The sequence below is a fragment of the Ammospiza nelsoni genome, chromosome 1 (genome assembly GCF_027579445.1).
Source record: "Ammospiza nelsoni isolate bAmmNel1 chromosome 1, bAmmNel1.pri, whole genome shotgun sequence".
NCBI classification, from domain to species: domain Eukaryota; kingdom Metazoa; phylum Chordata; class Aves; order Passeriformes; family Passerellidae; genus Ammospiza; species Ammospiza nelsoni.
This window is the reverse complement of record NC_080633.1, coordinates 63,876,453-63,894,615: the sequence shown is the minus strand read 5'-3', so window position 1 is coordinate 63,894,615 and position 18,163 is coordinate 63,876,453. Positions and strand designations below refer to the sequence as shown.

Here is an 18,163-nt window from a genome sequence, read left to right as displayed (position 1 = left end):
TGCCTGGAGAAAATGGCAGTGGGAGGAACCAACTTCATCTCCTAATGATTTCCTAAAATATTAAGTAATGTGTCTTAACAATAGCACATAAGGAAAAAAATGCATTTTTCCCATATTTCCCAGAAACCTGTACTTTTGGCAGAACCAAACAAATAGCACACCTGACTCACACTAGTGCTTAGGGCACCTCTTCAATGGTTAAGGCTCCAGATCCACCAAATTACCCAGTCCTGGGCATCACTTGGTTAATTACTTCAAGCCCTGAAATCTCAGTCCCATTGCAGAGCAACAGGTTCTGTCTGAAATTGTTTGTCTGGTTTAGTAGTTTAGGGGTTACAGCAGCAGTGCAGCACTGACAGTAGGACTTGTCAGGAAAATTAATCCACAAACACCAGAGGTTTATGTCCAAAAAGGAGACAGGGGAGTCCTGTTACTTTATTTGAATAAAGGGAGAGGTCATGGGGCATTTCCCCTAGGGTCTCCCAAATTTTTGGAGGACACTGCCTCCTTTTATCATAATTTCTCATCCACATTTCCCTCTCTCTTTCCCCATTGGCTGAGATACTTGAGAGTTCCCCCAAATGCCTAAAATCCCCTTCTAATGACACCCCCCCCCCTTTGTCTTTTCCTTGTGTCAATTAGGAATTCCTTATGGAATTTATGGAATTAGTGGAATTCCTTATGGAATTTATGGTTCTTCCCATTCTTTCTTTCATCTCTCAGTATTCCAGTTCATTCATCAGCAGACCTACAGTTTGTTTGTAAAGACAAATCTCTCACTCCATTTATCAATAAGTGGAATCCTTCCCATTGTTTCTTTTATCTCTCAGTATCTAGCTTTATTTACCAGCAGATCCATAGCTTGTTTGTAAGGGCAAGCCTCTCATTCCCTTCAGACTAGATGATCTCAAAGGTCTCTTCCAGCCTTGCCGATCCCACGATTTCACGGTTCTATGACCGGGGGAGTGTCCGTCTCCACCGCATCGAGCCCGCACCGCCCTCGCAAGCACCGCCCCGCCGGAACCCCGCCCGCCCGCGCCGCTCTTCTCGGCGCGCCCGCTCTGTGAGCCGTAGAATCAATCGCCGTCCCCGGCGGCGTCACCTGCCGTGTTTGGCTGCGTCCCGGAGGCGGAAGCGGGACGGCGCCCGTGGCGGAAGTGAGCCGCCGGGGCGGCTTGTGCTCGGCGATGGCATCCCAGTAGTGGCGACGGCAGCAGCGGCAGCAGCGGTTTCCCTCCTCCCCGTCCCCTTTTCCGCCGTCGGGACCCTGTGGCGCGGCCATGGCCGGGGCCCGGGCGGCCGCGAGCGGCGGGGGGCGCGCGCTGCTGCTGCTGCTCCTGCGGCCGCGCGGCTCGGACGGCGCCTCACGTGACGGCCGCGCGCCCGCGTCCCCCGCGCGCCGCTGTCTCGGCGACTGGCGGTGCCCGCCCGTAGCGCAGCCGGGCCCCGGCGGCGGCGCCGTGTGGGGAAGGGGCGGCGGCGGGGGCCGGCGGCAGCGCGGGGAGCGGGGTGAGCCCGTGGGCGTCCTGCGAGCACAGGGAGTTCGGGCACCGGGGCTGGGGAAGGGTCTGCAGAGCAGGTCCGTGCCGAGCAGCTGAGGGAGCTGGCGGTGTTTAGCCTGAAGAAGAGGAGGCTCGGGGGGACCTGATCGCTCTCTAGAACTGCTCGAAACGGGGATGTAGCAAAGTGCAGGGTGGCCTCTTCGCCGAGACAGCCAGCGACAGGATCAGAGAACATAGCTTCAAGCTGTGCCAGGAGGGGTTTAGGTTGGACATTAGGAAGAATTTCTTCCCAGAAAAAGCGGCTGGACTATGGACGTGGCCGCCCAGGGAGGTGGCGGAGTCACCGTCCCTTAGGGGTGTTTAAGGACGCGGCGCTCAGTGCCACGGTCTGGTTCACAGCGTGGTTGGTGTTGGTCAAAGGTTGGACTCGATGATCGCAAAGGTCTTTTCCAACCTAATTGATTTTATATTCTGCCTCTTGGCAGATCAGCTCCTGCCCCACCTCACGTTCATTCTGTCAGGGTTGTTCATACACTACACATCCCAGTGGAAACAGCGCGCTGTGTTAGATTGGCTTTCAGTGCGAAAAGTATTTTCTGCAAAAACAGTAAATGGCAAATTGGGAGTGATTACTTTTTTCCTAAATGACAAGTGATGAAAGCTCACTTCTTTAACAAAGAAGGGACAGAGTGTGTGGATTTAGCCCTCCAGCTTTGAAGTGCTCACAGGTCCCACCTGCTGAGGTGATTCCAGTAAAGGAACGGATTCAACTGGAGGGATTTTTTCCAGATCATTGTATTCCTGGAGAGCTCTTTTAAGGGGAAGAGTAGCATAGTGTCCTGTTTTCCAGCTCTTCACATAACACTTATTGATCAGGCTGTGGTAATCTGAACACAAATTATTTTGTCATAAGTGAAAAACATTCTGCGTAGTAAGGAAACTCCTGGAAAGCAATCATTGATAAAATATTCGTTCTTAAGAAATAACTTTTTTTTTTTTTCACAGATGTAAGCATCTCTGTGTCATCTTTACAAAGCAAAGAGAATATTTCCTTACTGGGAAATAGGAGGCTTTATTTTGACACTCATGCATTGGTATGCCTCTTGGAAGAAAAAGGTAATTTGTTTGAAAGAAGTAGCTATTTTTAATGGCATTTATGAGTGGTTTTTTAGTTTACAAAGTTTGTTACTTTTCCTTGACATACAGTGTTACACCTTGATTTTTATGGAATTTCTGAGGGCTTACCTATATACTAGGTATACATATAGGGTTTTCTTCTGCTTCAAAAAGGAAACAGTGAGCTTATATAACTGTGTTTGGAATAATTTTTGCCCTATTGGTAGTTAAAAATGCTAAGAAAAAAAAATTTAAAAACTGAAAGCAAAGAACCCCAGAGCCTTCAAGGCAGTGGTTTAAAATGTTTTAATTGGATTCCTTCATATTTAGGATATTGTACCTTGAATATGCACCAGTGTGTTACAATTGGATGGAATATGGACCACTTTGTACAGTGCAGCTTTTAAGATAGAGCATAGAATACTATAAAAATAGTATTATGCTAAAATATAGATAAGGGAATAGATTATTTTTAATTCAGTGCAGAGGTGGGAGAGGTACCCTAAGGTGAAGCTCAGTACAGCTGAAGTGACTTGTAACAGCTCTTCATTCCTAAAATGGAGAGATCCTAGTCCCCTTCCCCTGCCAGGTGGTTTCTTCTTTTTCCATGGGCCAGGAACTTCTCAGGAAATTCTCCAGCTCTTTTTCTTGTTTGGTATTCTGAAACACTAGTTTAATGAGCTGCTGGATCAGTTGAGTGAGCACAGGTCAGAGTGTCGGGGGGGGGATAAGGGGAGAGGGAGCCTTTTAGTGGCAGTAAACTTTTATATCAGCTCTGCTGCTCAAAGTGACTTGCTCTCAGCTGTGCTTGCTGATGCTGAACTGCTGGTGAGTTTTAAATAATCACGCTTTTGCAAGTGTTTCTTTTCATAATGATTAACTCTTGTTCGTGACATTTTTACTCCTACATTTTGAGGGTGGAAAATATGAAGGTATTTTTAGGGACAGTGTTTTAGTATAGGTTCCAGTATATGCAGTTCGAAAAGTTTCTAATAGGCACTCAGAAGCTGGTAGACCTAAAATCTGGAAAATTGGCTGTGGTTTTAGTTGTTGAGTTTTGTACATCTTCAGTGGCACTGAATTTTATAGTATAATAAGTAGCTGCTTTTCAAAGTCAGAATTCTTGCTTGCTCATGGAAATAACCACATGTGAGAGATGACATTCCACAATAACTCTGGAGAACTCCCTCTTTATCCTGCTGATAGTATAATGGTGCTGTACTTGGAAGCAGTCATCCTGTGTCACAGACATGGTTTTGGGGTGGGGAAACTTGCAGGTACTGACTGTGTTCTATTGTTACTGCTGGATCAAGAGTTCTGTGTTTTATTAGCTTTCATAACTGACGTTTGTTGTAATTTGGTGCTGATCGTGAGCAAGTGGCATTTCTGTGAACTGTCCAGATCTGGATCCCTCTCTGAATGTCACTCTTTGTTTCGCTTAGGGTTCACTACTCAGCAGTCGGAGGTCATTGTATCTGCATTAGTGAAAATCATGAACACCAACCTGGATATGATTTACAAGGACATGGTCACCAAAGTACAGCAGGTTAGATCCAAGGCACTGGTGGGGTTAAAGTAAATTAAAGCCTTGTATGCCTACTAATGAAATATTTGTTGCTATTTATTACTGTTTTACACTGCATTTTAAAAGTTTGAAGGTGAAGGGCAAACATTCCTCTGTATCTAGTGACTGGTTCATTTTGTCTTGAGTTTATCAGATAGTTACCAAAGTGTTGTGATGGACCTGGATATTTTAGTACTGTGGGTTGGTATGCAAACCACAAGTAGTTTTTTACTTTCAACCCTACAGCAACAGGACACAGAGTTACTGAGAACGCTTAGACAGTCATAAGAGGCATTCAGTGCATGGATTTGGATTTCTACATTTCTTTTGTAGACTTGTAACAAGGAAGCACAGATCTCCTCAGTTATTTACCATCCTCTTATATAGTACTTGTTTGTTTATCTCTATCTCTCAGTGACATTTGTGTTGTATTAGAATACAACCTCCTGGGGCTGCTCTGTGAGCCTGGGGTCACAGCCCCAGGTCACCTTCTGAGCGCAGGCTGCAACTTGTTTCATAGTAACCAGGCTGCTGTTTTGAGATGTGAGAAAACAGCAGCTGCTCTCTCTGTAGTGTAACAGTCTTGGCAGAAGGGTGTCTCATTAAAAAGTGGGATACTGCAAAAGTTGATTTTGTGGCACTTTCCACCTAGGGAGGTTTCAAGGCAGTCTTCCTACCTTTTAGATTGTGGGCAAACCTGCAATCCTCCTCTTGTGCTGAATTTGTTCCACAGTAACTCAGGGAATGCCATGGAAAAGGATTCTTTTCTCCCCTTGTTAGTTGTATTTTGCAACAAGCAGTCTCAGCCTCCTTCTGTGCCTAGCTTTTTGAATTAAAGTTGTTTTGTGTTGGATTTAATAGTGCTACTGATGGTAGATGTTTTCTGAGACTTAGATTTGACCTCAAGTGACTTTGTGCCATTAAGGTGCAATGTGTAGATTTGTATGGCAGCTCTGGAAGTGTGTGCCATCAACACAGGGCCACACGGTAAATTTTTACTTCCCTATAGCCTTTGATTGCACAAGGTCTTCTGCAGAAAGAGAACAAAAAATTGGAAGATTTGAAATGTTGTGGATGAGCTATTATCAAAAGTATTACCTTGGTTAGATAAAACCTTAGGGAAAAACAGATTTACATGTGTGTGTATGTATAGGCATGAAGAAGAGAAAGAATATGGAAGATTCTGGTCTCTGTTTGCTGAGTCCACTGAGGAGAAGAGAGAACAAGAACAATCTGGAGACACTGAGGAGTAAGAAAAGAGGTGTCCATGCAGTACTCTGTCTGTAGACTTTTTGTAATATGTCCAGAATACTGACAGTTTTTTTCAGTCTTGTGGTCAGGTAGCCTGGAGAGGCAGCTTTAGATGCTACTTAGAAATAAAATGCTGCAAGGTAGAATTGCATTTTGTGACAAAACTGAAGTTAGAGGGCTGAGTCAGATTTTCAGGGGTCTTAGTCCAGAACCAAAAGCAAGGGACTGCTTATTAGAGGAAGATCTTTAGTAGAGAAGGCAGTTCTTATATGCATGTGTGGGTAGTGTAGGATCTAGAACAATGTCTACAGACTTTTCCATCCTTGAAAGTTGCAGAGAATTCTTGTTTGTCTTCTGTCAGTTCAGTGTAATGGACTGAGAAGAGCAATTCAAAGCATCAGTGAGTGATTCTGAGCAGTGAGGCAGAGACTTCCTTGCAGGGAGAGGCAAAAAAGGAGGTAATTACAGAAGAGTATGATTGTGCTGAGGAATTTTGGTCTGAAGGCCAGATTTCCTCATTTGGCTCAGAGACAGCTCTGCCTAATGCCTTTGCTAGCTTAAGAATTTGATGACTTGGAAGCAAATGTTTCCTGGGCTAATAATTGAATTGTTCTGATCTGTGTTAGCACTGCCAATTTTGTCAGACATTACCAACGTTTGAGCCTAACTTGCTTATTTTGTCACTGTCACTCTATCTTGCTTTCTGAAACTTGGATAATCAACCTGAAATTGCTGAATTAAAAATTTCAGAGCACCAAAATAGTCTTTCATATTTGTAGGCACAGATGAGGAAAAGTATTATAGTTGTGATATGTTCTGAGGTTCTTCTTCCTTCTTTTAAAGGAAATTGCACTTCAGCAAGTTATGTCGCATATTGCTGGTGTGAAAAAGGACATGATTATTTTGGAAAAAAGTGAATTTTCAGCACTTCGTGCAGAAAATGAGGTAAAAATTACTGTCTTGGAAGGTTCTATTCTAGAACTTGCTTTTTTTTTTTTTTTTTTTTTTTTTTTTTTTTTTTTTTTTTTTTTAAATAATGATGTAGAAAAGCATCTTGTACCAAAGGAGATAGCTGGGGGTGGGATGGTTTGGCACCTTCATTAGTGACCTTGTTGATGGAACAGAGCAGAGGGCACTTTCAACAGCTCTGCAGATGATCCAAAGCTGCTGATACACCAGGCAGTTGTGCTGCCATTCAAGGGGACATCAACAAGCTGGGAAAGTGGGATGACAGGAATCACATCAAGTAGAACAAATGGAAGTGCTCAGTCGTGCCCCTGGGGAATGCCCTCAGGCACCAGAACAGACTGAGAGTGACCAAATGGAAAGCAGCTTGGCAGGGAAGACCTGGTGGACACAAGGTGCACCATGAGCCAGTGATGAGCCCTTATGGCAAAAGCAGCCAGCAGCCTCCTGGGCTGGGTTAGGTGCTGTCAGTGGGACACTGCTGATTTCTGCCTCGTGCTGTTGTCTGGAAGGGGACAGGAGTGAGTAAACATGCATGAGTATTCATCTGGGCTTGGTTTGCCTGCCTTTCATATTATGGATTATAGTCACTGTTACTGATGATGCAAATTCTGTAGATTTCTAGATAGTGTGGTTTTATATACAGTAATAAAGTCTAAATTTTTTTTCATACTCTCACAGAAAATAAAACTTGAGCTCCAACAGATAAAGAAGCAAGTCACGGTAAGATACCATACCAATATAATTAAAAATTAACACCTGTCTAATTAGCTGGAAAAATAAAAAGTGTCACTTTCAGAATTTCATTTTTTAAGCTGTGTTTAATTGTTATGACACATGTGATACTGAAGTTGCTGTTTACAGTACACTGTGGTCTGCAGCAATGGCACTTTCATGCATACCTCATTTATGGGGACAGGAAACTGACTAGTACAAGAGGCAAACCAAAATATAACTGAAGATATTTTTATGTCTTTAATTCAGATTCAGAAAGTAGCTGCCATGTCATGGTTAAGGCTGAGTGAAGTTCTGCATTTAGGCTTGCCTGTACATTAAAGATGCAGCATACATTTAAAGTCACTTACTAATTGTGGGGATTTGATTGTTTGGTTTGGTGGGTTTTTTGTTTCTTTTTTTCTCCAAAGACTTTCCTGTTACCTGTCCAGAATTTTAATAGCTTTTTAATGCCACAAGTTTGGGACCATTCTGTTTGGTCCCATTTGTTTGGGAGCAAATGATCAGTGCAAGAAAATAGGCTGTGTAGAAAGCTTACTCTGTTTTAAAATATATTTGGCATCTAATTTTTGAATTGTAATTTATTTTGTGGTTTTAGTTGCATGTAAATGAGTTAGTGTAATCCACTACTAGAGCATCAAGGATCTCGGTCATCTTTTCTTAAAAGCTAGATGTCTTTATATTTTACTTTCAACTGTAAATTCAGTTCTCACAAGGGCTTGCTCATACAAAAAGACACAATGTAAAACTTCAAGGAAAATTTTTATTTTTTGATTTATTAAACTGTAATGTATTCTGTTGAAATGACAGCTAAATCTATTAAAGTTCAAAATTCCAACACAGAAATTGAGTCTAATTATTGTTAATGCTAACCTAATGAGTTGGCATTGGCCTACTTGAGAAATGCTTACTTGGTTCTAGCAGTAGAATCTCCCAGAACATCGGCAATCTTTTATTTCTTGCACATATTCATCTGATCAGCAGTTTGCCACATGACAAACTGTCAGCTGGCTGGAATTCCTGCCAGGAGGTTGCATTAAAATGGCAGCTGTCACCAGGAAAAGCAGGACTCACAGCTATTGATAAAGTCAAATGCAAGTGTACAACTTAATAGTTTAAAAAAGTTAGATGTTTAAAAATGCAGTAAATGTTTCCTGACTTTTCAAATGTCTATAGCTTTTTCTGAAAATCCCAGCTGTAGTCTTTAGAAGCAGATTTTCTTTTGCACTGAATGGTGAGAAACTGCTTTGAACACATTATTTTGAGCATCAGGATTGCTTCATGGAAGAAATCCAACTTATAGGTGTAGCCAGACATGGGTTTCTGGATATCAGAGAGAGTTACAGGATATATGAAACATTCTCTGCATTTATAGAGGACATGCTCTCAATATAAATACTTATAAATAAGTATTGTAAATACTTAATACTTACGAAAATTATGTACCTTAATTGGAGATATATTCATGAGATATAAAAATAAAGATAAAATGTACTTGTCCAATTCTTTCTGCTTATGATAATACAGAAAATCTTGCTTGCTGCTTTATCAATTTTTCCCATTAGGATGAAATTAACAAAGTTCATGCAGATAACAAGTTAAACCTAAACCTGGAGAAGAGCAGAGTAAAAGAACTGGTAAGTTTTGTTTACTTCTAGAAACATCTCAACCCTGAGTAATCCCCAAATTTGGGTAAGAGCATCTCACCCAAAGAGCATTTTCCTACTGACCTGTAGCATCACTCAGCTTCACGACGGTATTAATCCAAGTTACTCGTCCTTATGGTGGTATATGCAAGGTGCCATGTTTGGGTCTGTATGTCTTACCTGTTTTGATCTTGTTTTAATATCAGGATTAACACATTACAATTAAATATATTAGGTATTTAATTTAATATGCTGACTAGCTGCCTAGAAGGTTTTGTATTTTATATTTCTTTGTCTATTTACATGCTTACTATTGCTTACACATTTTGTTGAATCATCATTGGAGATGTTTCATTTCCCTGTATCTAGTTATCTAGTTTGTCAAAAAATACGTATTGTGGAACTAGTTGTAAATTTTATTTTTTTAATTGTAAGTTGTCCTGGTTCATATTGCTTTTGAGCTTTGAAATACCTGGTAAATCTGAATTGATGTAATCTTAAATTAGGGTAATGTAGATGTAAAATTAGAAGATTAATGAGTTCTTGCATTATGCACAGCATTCTAGAGTTCTGTTCTCATAGGTTTAGGATCTCAATGAAATGGCATCTTCTAAATTGAAGGATTCTTAAATAACTTTTTCTAAATAATTATTATTTCTTTCTCAGTCCTTATTCCTAGGTGTGTTATAAAGACAAGTTTATGTAAGTTATAATACTTATCTTCAATGTAGGCAATAAGAACTGTTCAAGTAGATATCATTTATCTTCTGTGTGTGCCCCTAGAAATAGTGAGTGATTAGTTTAGGTAACAGCTGTGTTGGTGACTCAATATAATGACTAACAGTCTGTTAGCCCATGATAGATGCTTGAATAAAGTACAGTTTGAGCAGGTAGACTTCTTGTTTAAAGGTTAATACTTCATGCTAATGCTTTTAAAAAACATCATATGAAATGTAGTCATTGTGTATACGATAAGCTTTGCAACAATTTGGGCTTACAAAACTTATATGACACCACTGCAGTAGTGATAAATTAGGCAGCAGTGTTTTCTTGTATATTAATGTAGGTAGGATTGTGGAATCTGGACTTTGGTCTTTTGTGTAGAACACAACTTTATTTTGCCTCCCAGGAAAGGCAAACTGCATGTCAACTTTCTCTTAAAAAAATTGACCGACTTTGTAGTCTGTTGTGCAACTATAATTTCATAGTTTCTATGGAAACTGCTCTTTTCTTTTTTTTTCCTCCCTCACCATTTAATTGCAATGCGTGAACAGAAGAGGAAAAAGGCAGCTGAATGGGGAACAGGTTGTGGCACATGTGCTGGGTTGGGGGAAAGATGTAATCCAGTATTTTCTATAGTAGGCACAGCATCATTGTTATATTTACTTCAATTGTAATGTGACTAAGTAATGAATATCCAGCTTTCTGAGAAAAAAAAACTAAGGATATTTGAAGGTTACCGTGCATTCTTACTAAATTACTTTTCAGAAGAGAAATGTCTGAAGTGTTAATTGTTTTAACTTGAAGCGATAAGTAAAATGTTCTTATCCTTCAGTTTGGTGTGGAGTAAGTGCTTAAATAGAATTTCTTAGTTTGCCTACATTGATATTGGCAGTCCTGAATATTTCAAATTTTAAATACTTTCTCTTTTATTTTCTATAGTTTATTATTTTATAGTCCCTTCTACTTTATTTCTCAGAGAATCCTACACTGCTTAGTGCACATCTCTTTATGTTGTAATTTGTCTTCAGATATGATTTAAAAACTTGAAGTACAGTATGAAAACTTGTATATATTCATGTGTTCATGCATCACAGTGTCTCTAAGCTTGGTGTTAAAAGCCTCAAGATGTATGTGACAATATTGATTTTTTTCCTGCACTGTGAAAAAAATGGACTTAAGGAGAAATCTCCCTGTTGAATTTCAGAGTGGGAGGTTTAGCCTTGTCCTTTCTTTTTTTTTTTTTATCCACTATGTTTATGTTGTTACAGAGGTGATGATGGCTTGCACTAAGAGGCCAATTTCAGTGTCTTAAACTAAGAGTAAAATCCTTGAGTCTGACCTGGAGAGTTCTAAACACAAAACAAAACTTAAAGAAACACCCAGAAAGCTTGTAGAATATAAATAATTCAAAAGATGTGTATTTGGCTAGCTGCATCTATTTAAACAGATTAACTATTTCAGTCCATAAAATTATTTTAATTCTCATAGTTCTTTTGAGAGTGATCAGTTCCTCAATGTGAGGTCCAATTCTTGCATTTCTACCAAAACATTTTTTTTTTAGATTATTTTATAAATATTCTGTCATTTTGACATTTTCAAAAATGAGGATTTATAAAAAATGTCTGAATTTCTTTTTTTATCTCTGTCTTCATTTTGCAGAATCTAGTGACTCCATTAATTGTAGACATGCTGTTATTTGTCTTTATATAATTTTCTACATTTGTAGCAGCCTGCTCTCTTTTAACTTCAACTTGAGAAAAGTCAAAAGTCCAAACAGAGCTCTAGATCTTTAAGGAATGTTTTTTCAGTGCTGAAGCATTTATGTAGATTAATCTGATTTTAATGTTAAAATTCGATGACCTTCTAGAGTGAAGGAAAATAAAGGTGACTTTCCACGTGGGAATGTCAATAGATAAGGTTATTGCTGTTTAACTTGGGATTCTGAGATGGGTGCCTGATGACCTTAGTACTCTTCACTGGAAACTGGTGCTTTATCAGTTTTCTGTGAATAATTTAATTGCTCCAGTAGTGGGGCAGGAACCATTATAGATGTCAAGGTAAATCAAGTTCATGAGTCAGAAAGCTAACTTGCTTTAAAGATATGATTCCTTATTTTGGATTTAACTTCTCCTTGAACCCAAATAGCCATAACTTTAAAATAAGCCACAGCTTCTGGTGATCCACAAACAAAAGGCTTCACATGCAATACAAATTTTCTGTTTTTAACAAATATATCATGGAATGACAGGTCAGAACAATTCAAATTGAGAGTGCATATGGTGCTGGCTAAACATTTTGTTGATAGCTGAGTTTGGTGTGATTTAAGAGTTCTCCCCTTCCTGAAGGCAGCAGATGGTTCAGTCTCAATTGTGCTTGTATGCCAGAGTCACTGTTTAGAGTCATAGGTCCTTGCTTTTCAGAAATGCAAATCTGCCCGTCTCTCTTCCAGCTGCTTACTAATATATACAGATTTTGTGGAATATGAGTGTCTGAAGAACTTGTTGCACTTCACATTTTTGAAGTGTGCTTTCAAAAGGACAGCAGATACCCTAATGCTGTCTCTCAAGTGCTGTCAGACAATAATCTTGTCCAGATTATGTGTTCTGTGTAATCTGGAAACAAAGAAACATGCTTTTAAGTGGAGAAAAAAAGGAACAAAAAGTTTAAGGACAGTATCATGTTTAACTTTTTTTTTCTCCTTCTAGTATTCACTTAATGAAAGAAAACTACTTGAAATGAGGACAGAAATAGTGGAATTGGTAAGAACTTAGTAGCTGATTATCACACGGCAAGTCTTTTTGTACTTGTGTTATAGACCTTGTATCGTTTTTGGATTTGGTGATGTCCTTAGGCACTTTAGCTTAAGTGTCTAGAGAACAAAAAGACCTTCATATATATCATTAGACCCTCTGCATGTATATATGAGCTGTTCAGTAGTCACTTTGTTTTGAAACCTCATGCATGTAGTATTTTTTGTAGATGAAATTCCACTCACAATGTGAAATTAATTCTTTCCCCGTCTTTAGGGAGAAACTCATTGCTAGACTGATTTGCCTTTGTTTTAGAGGAGTTTTTTACCAAGCACCACTATTCTCTTTGTTTCCTGAATTATCCCTCGGAAGTCATCTAGCAGTAAATCATTAACTGATTCACAAAGTTTCACTAGTGCTGATTTGAAACTATCAGCAGCTCAGCAGCTGTTGTTCTTAGTTTACAAGTTGGATTTTTCAGTCTCTTCTGAGTAATAATTCTATCCCATATTTATTTAGTGGAAATCCTGTCTGCTGTCATAATCAAATTCTGAATTTGTAGCTGATTTTGTGGTAAAACTCATTGCGAGACAAAGACATGTTTTTGTGGCACAAGACCAATTCTGTTTTTCTAATGATCCATAAATCTCTCTGCTCCAGTATGACTTTGTCACGAGAGGCTCTTAGGCTTCTCAGTAGCTCTTAAAATTGAGCAGTGACTTAAGTCAGTGGGCTGAATGACAGATTGAAGTTAATGTTTATGCTGTTAGATTGAGATAAGAAGGCATCCAGTTCTGCCAGTTTCCAGATTACTTTTTAAGGAACATGTAATCACATAAATTTCCTGAGTTCACCAAATTATTCAGTTCCTTGGATACAATCAGCTAAGAAGGAACTTGTTGTCTTTGAATAAGGTCTGTGTTAGCTCAGCTGGTTAGAGCATGATGCTAATAGTGCCAAGGTTGTGAACTCCATCCCTGTACAGGCCATTCACGGCAGAGTTGGACTTAGGATCCTTGTGAATCCCTTCCAACTCAGAATGTTTTGTAGCTTCTGTAAGAATGCAAATTAACGTGCATTTAAAGAGGAAGCAAAAATACACCTTGAAGAGATGGGTTCTATTTCTAAATAAGCTAGGAAGTGTTCAAATTGCATCATTTTGTTGCTTTGCTTTCTAGCACGCACAACAAGACCGAGCTCTGACCCAAACAGACAGAAAAATTGACACAGAAGTTGCAGATCTGAAAACAATGCTCGAAACGCACAAGCTTGATAATATTAAATACTTAGCAGGTAAGGAGTCTGGCAGTTGTCTCTGATGGTTTGACACTGCCAAACATTGTTAAATGTTTGGCAAACTCTCAATTGTCTGTATTTATAAAGGCCCTTATTAAAAAAAAAAAAAAAAAAAAAAAACAAAAACAAAAAAACAAAAACCAAACTTGAAATACTCTTAGGCAAGATTAGCAGCCTTATTTCTGTACTTTAACCAGAAGAAGTTTCCTGTGATTCACAACTTTATTTTGCATGGAATTTTTTCAGGTTTTTGTCCTTCTTTATACTGTTAATAATAATATGTATGAGAAATCTGAAAGACTGCCTGTTAACAAGGATGACAAAGTTCTGTGCCTGACTTAATTTATGTAAGCAGTCTGCTGTATGCATTTCTAGGATTTCTTCATCCATCTGATGGAGATCTCTGTGCAAAAAGGAATATTTCAGTTTTTCTGACTGTTCAAGGCCACATATTCTTTAAATTTCCATATTTACACAAGTACTTGGAGAAAATACTATATATGTGTGCTGACATTATTGCCCTAGGTAATTTGAACATTTTGACATTTTACTACTGAGTGTGCAGTACTATTAAATGAAGTTTGCAGTAGAAAATTATTCTGATTTAGATTTCCTGATTATTTTTTCATAGTGGGCTTTGTCAAAAGTACGTAAGCCTAATAGTACTAGTATTTCAGACATATAATTTAGAGAGAACCAATAAAATGGAAAATAAAAGGTGCTTTATTAAAATGAGAGGAAATTCTTTTCCCTACCATTCCTACTCAAAAACAAGTTGAACTCTACATGGAAGAAAAAAATAATTTAAAATAATTTGTAATTTGTTTGAAGGACTAATTTAAAATAATTTGTAATTTGTTTGAAGGACTCCCATTGCAAACAAAGGCAAAAATATTTTGTGTTTATGTCCTGAAATAAAATTTCTATTTCATTGCAGTAGAAATTTAAAAAATGTAAAACTAATAAGCCTTGTTTAAAATGGCTTTCATTCATTTGTTTGCTAAATACTTGACTGTGTTTTATTAATCCCATTATTTATTACCTTGTTTTACATCTGTAACTTGTTATATTGATCTTTTTGGAATGGTGAGCAAGTAAGGGTTTCTTTCAGCCTTTTGATACTTTTCCAGCATTCTTTTTTTTTTTCCTCTCCTTTTTATTTGTTGTTTTTTATACTCTTCCTACCTTGAAATGGTTTGTTGTAAAGGAAAAACTTAATCTCTCACATGGCCAGAAGTGAACTTTTGGTAGGGAAGTCACTGAACTTTTAGTATTGTAGTAAGATATGTACATTGCTTTCTGAAGAGATGTTTTGAGAGGTATTGATTTAATGTTATTTAATATCAATATTAATGCCATTTTCCTTCCATCTTTATTTTCTTTCAGGTTCGGTATTTACATGCCTTACTGTAGCACTGGGATTTTATCGTTTATGGATATAACAAAACACGAATTTAAAGGGACTTCTTTGCCTGAGATTCTGAAAAACGGAAGTTTTTTATCTTTACCTGAATTTTTAACCAAATCTTGACTGTTTTATTTATTATTTTATAAAGCAGACTGTGTTGAGAATGTAACCAAAGATGTGCCTAAAAACAAGCTGTGCACATACCATGCCAACATTGAACCTCACCTCTGACGGAAGTGCTCCTGCTGGTTCCCTCCGTTCTGAGCTGCAGGGCACCTGCTGCTGCCTTCGTGTGGGCAAAGACTGGCATTCCTGACAATGGAGTGGGCCTGCATGCTGCAGAGAAAATCAGTGGAATTACGTTCCATTGCCTGCTTAGGCAGGTTGGCCAGACTCAGTTGCATGTGTTGGACTGAAGTATTTATTATTAGTGTAAAACTGAAGCTACGTGTTCTGTGGCTTGGAGGCACTCTTGTATAAGTGGAGTTTGTGCTAACTGAATCATGCTCACTTCCCTCCCTCTAACACTTGTTCTTACAGTTACTATGATCAAATATTTGTTTGGCTATTTTTGTAACATAGCTATCAGCTTTTTTTCCAGATGGCTGCCCAATCAGTTGTGTTCATGAACGAGTCCTGTGTAAAGATTGCAGTGTTTTCTGCTGGTTTTGTTTGTAAGGTATTTCTAGAGATTTTTGTGACTAACTTGCCTTTGGTAGATGTTAGTATCTGATACTCATTCCATATGCTAATTGCTTACCTTACCACTGTAACTGGAAGTTGAAAATGCAGTAACCTACACTGGTTGTGTTAATTTGTTCTTAGGTGATACAAAGTGTCTCAGGTGCTGCCTTCTTGATGAAAAGGAATTGATGCTTCTACAAACGAAAGAGATTTTAAATGGTGGTTATGAAACAGGCTCTTAGGCAAGAGAACTGCAGTACCAACAGTCTTCTGGGGGGTTTACTGTTTCATTTCTTAAAAAATCATGTTGATTCTTCAAATTTGGAACTCTTATAGTGATGACAATAATTGAAGCAGCAGTGGGCACCTGTAAAGATGTTAAACTCACATGAATCAGGAAGTGCCACTGAAAGCAGTGAAGATGTCCAGTGTATCCAGGTATTTGTCATTCTTCCACTGAGGAGATAATTGTTTTAGTAGCAGAGCTGCCATCTGTGTTCCTTCACTTAAGGGAAATTTCCCTTTCTGCTTAGGGGAGGAGGGGAGCTTAGTTTTTGCATTGGTGATAAATGTTGTTAGAGCACAGTGATGGCTTTGCTTAATGAATGTAAAGCTTTTTGGCTACTTTGTGCCTGTATTGTAATAACCATTTAACATTTTTGTGGTTGGAAGTGCCAACTTTGATCATGTGCAAGTTCGGAGGAAGAGATGGATGCCTGTAACAATACTGTACTGGCCTGAAATAAAGAGTTTTGAATATTTCATAGAATATGATGTGTTTTCATTATAAAAGCAACTTTATTTGAAAATTGTCTCTTTGGTTGAAGGTAAGTCACTGCTCATATGAAGTCTTTTAAGACAAGAATTTGCAAAGTCAACAGCTCCTCCAAGATGCTGAAGAGAAATAACATAAGGAAAATTATTATTGTAGACTAACTTAACAGCCCCTCTAAATTATTGAATTTATAATTGAGAACATCACTTTTTTGTTTAAAAATTTATTTTTTTTATACTAAGTTAGAGAAACAATAATTCAGTTTTTAGAATGACTTTGCTGTTGGTCTTATCTTCCCAAGGCAGATGGTTCTATATATGTCCATGGAATCAGTACATGTTGGCCTGCAGGCTTGTGCATCTGACAAATAGTTGCTAAAATAAGTGTTTAAGACTAATTTTAAACATAGGGTCTATCCTGCTAAAAACAGATACTGTGCAAATAAATTTCTGTTTAGGGCAGGTGGAAGGAGGAAGTGAAAGATTATAGAGCACCAGCATCTTGGAATTACCAAACTGTCAGCAAACCAGCGCTTCTTGGTGTTTAAGCAAAAAATGAAGTCAATGTGTCATTCAGGGAAAATGCACTATAAATAGAACATAATTATTGTCTCCTAGTCCATAAAGTCTTCAAGGGTGTGTAAAAGCTTTTTATTCCCAGTCTATGTGCATACACACAAAATCTTCTCTCATTTACTCTGCTTACCACTGTGTCATCATATATACCACATGTATTTATTGGCTTTCCAAAAATTTAGAAAATCCCTCCATATATTTCCAAACACAAATCTGACAAAGAGATTTAAACTCAAGGAATGAGCATTTTGGTACAGGCAAGAATCTGTCACAGAATCACAGAATGGTTTGTGTTGGAAGGGACCTTAAACATCATCTTGTTCCACCTCCCATTCTGTTGACAGGGACACCTTTCATGGACCAGGTTCCTCAAAGCTCCATCCAACCTGGCCTTGGGAATGGCCAGGGATGGGGCGTCCACAGCTTCTCTGGGCAACCTGTGCCAGTGCACCACCACGCTCACAGTAAAGAACATTTGCTAATACCTCATCTAAACTGGTGCTCTTTGAGTTTTAAGCCATCACCCCTTGTCCTGTCGCTACATCACTTTGTACCAAGTCCCTCTCCAGCTTTCATGTAGCCCCTCTTCAGGCCCTGGAAGGTGCTGCAAGGCGTCTCCAGAGCCTTCTCCAGGCTGAACAGCCCCATCTCTCATCCTTTCATAGGAGAGATGCTCCAGCCCTCTGAGCATCTTCCTGGCTTCTGGGCTGGCTTGAGCAGGCTATGTCCATCTTATTTTGGGACCCCAGAGGCAGATGCAGCACTCCAGCTTTGGTCTCACCAGAGCAGAGTGGCAGAATCACCTCCCTGGCCCTGCTGTTTTTGATAGAGCTAGGATACAATTGGCTTTCTCGGCTGTAAATGCACAGCTCTTGAATGTTGAGAGTCAAATGATCACTGAAGTCATAAAAAAAGGCTCTAAGTTGGCAATTTTCCAAATTAGTTTCTGTAAGACTCTGTATCATGCTGTATGTTGTGTCTAATTAGAATCATGAGAATTCTAAATGTACAGAGATATTTTTCTGCTTTGATTTTTAATTTTCAGAGCTCTGTCAAAAGATGCAAGTGAAAAATAAATGAAATTGTTGTACCAAAGAACCACCTCAGCTGAAACCTGCCATAGCTCCCCAGTGATTCAGAAGTTACAGAATATTTGCAGTTGGAAGGTACCT

General features: G+C 38.9%; 1 protein-coding gene and 1 long non-coding RNA gene across 5 annotated transcripts in view; one reads left to right on the top strand and one right to left on the bottom strand.

Annotated features, from left to right (window-relative positions):
* LOC132073135 (uncharacterized) overlaps positions 1–6,465 on the bottom strand; it is a 1,090,256-nt gene extending 1,083,791 nt beyond the window's left edge. For 2 of the 4 annotated variants that reach the window (XR_009418471.1, XR_009418472.1), the window contains exon 1: positions 6,416–6,464. This is a non-coding gene — a long non-coding RNA (uncharacterized LOC132073135). Of the gene's footprint in view, positions 1–6,415 lie in introns of all 4 variants that reach the window. The other 2 variants (XR_009418469.1, XR_009418470.1) reach the window with 2 other exon arrangements.
* MCUR1 (mitochondrial calcium uniporter regulator 1) lies at positions 1,281–16,410 on the top strand. The gene is made up of 9 exons (XM_059471915.1): positions 1,281–1,509; positions 2,508–2,618; positions 4,061–4,164; positions 6,277–6,378; positions 7,081–7,122; positions 8,700–8,771; positions 12,209–12,262; positions 13,432–13,546; positions 14,936–16,410. The coding sequence occupies exons 1-9, from the start codon at positions 1,281–1,283 to the stop codon at positions 14,989–14,991; spliced, it is 885 nt and encodes a 294-aa protein (XP_059327898.1). The 3' UTR covers positions 14,992–16,410.
* Positions 16,411–18,163: the final 1,753 nt, after the last annotated feature.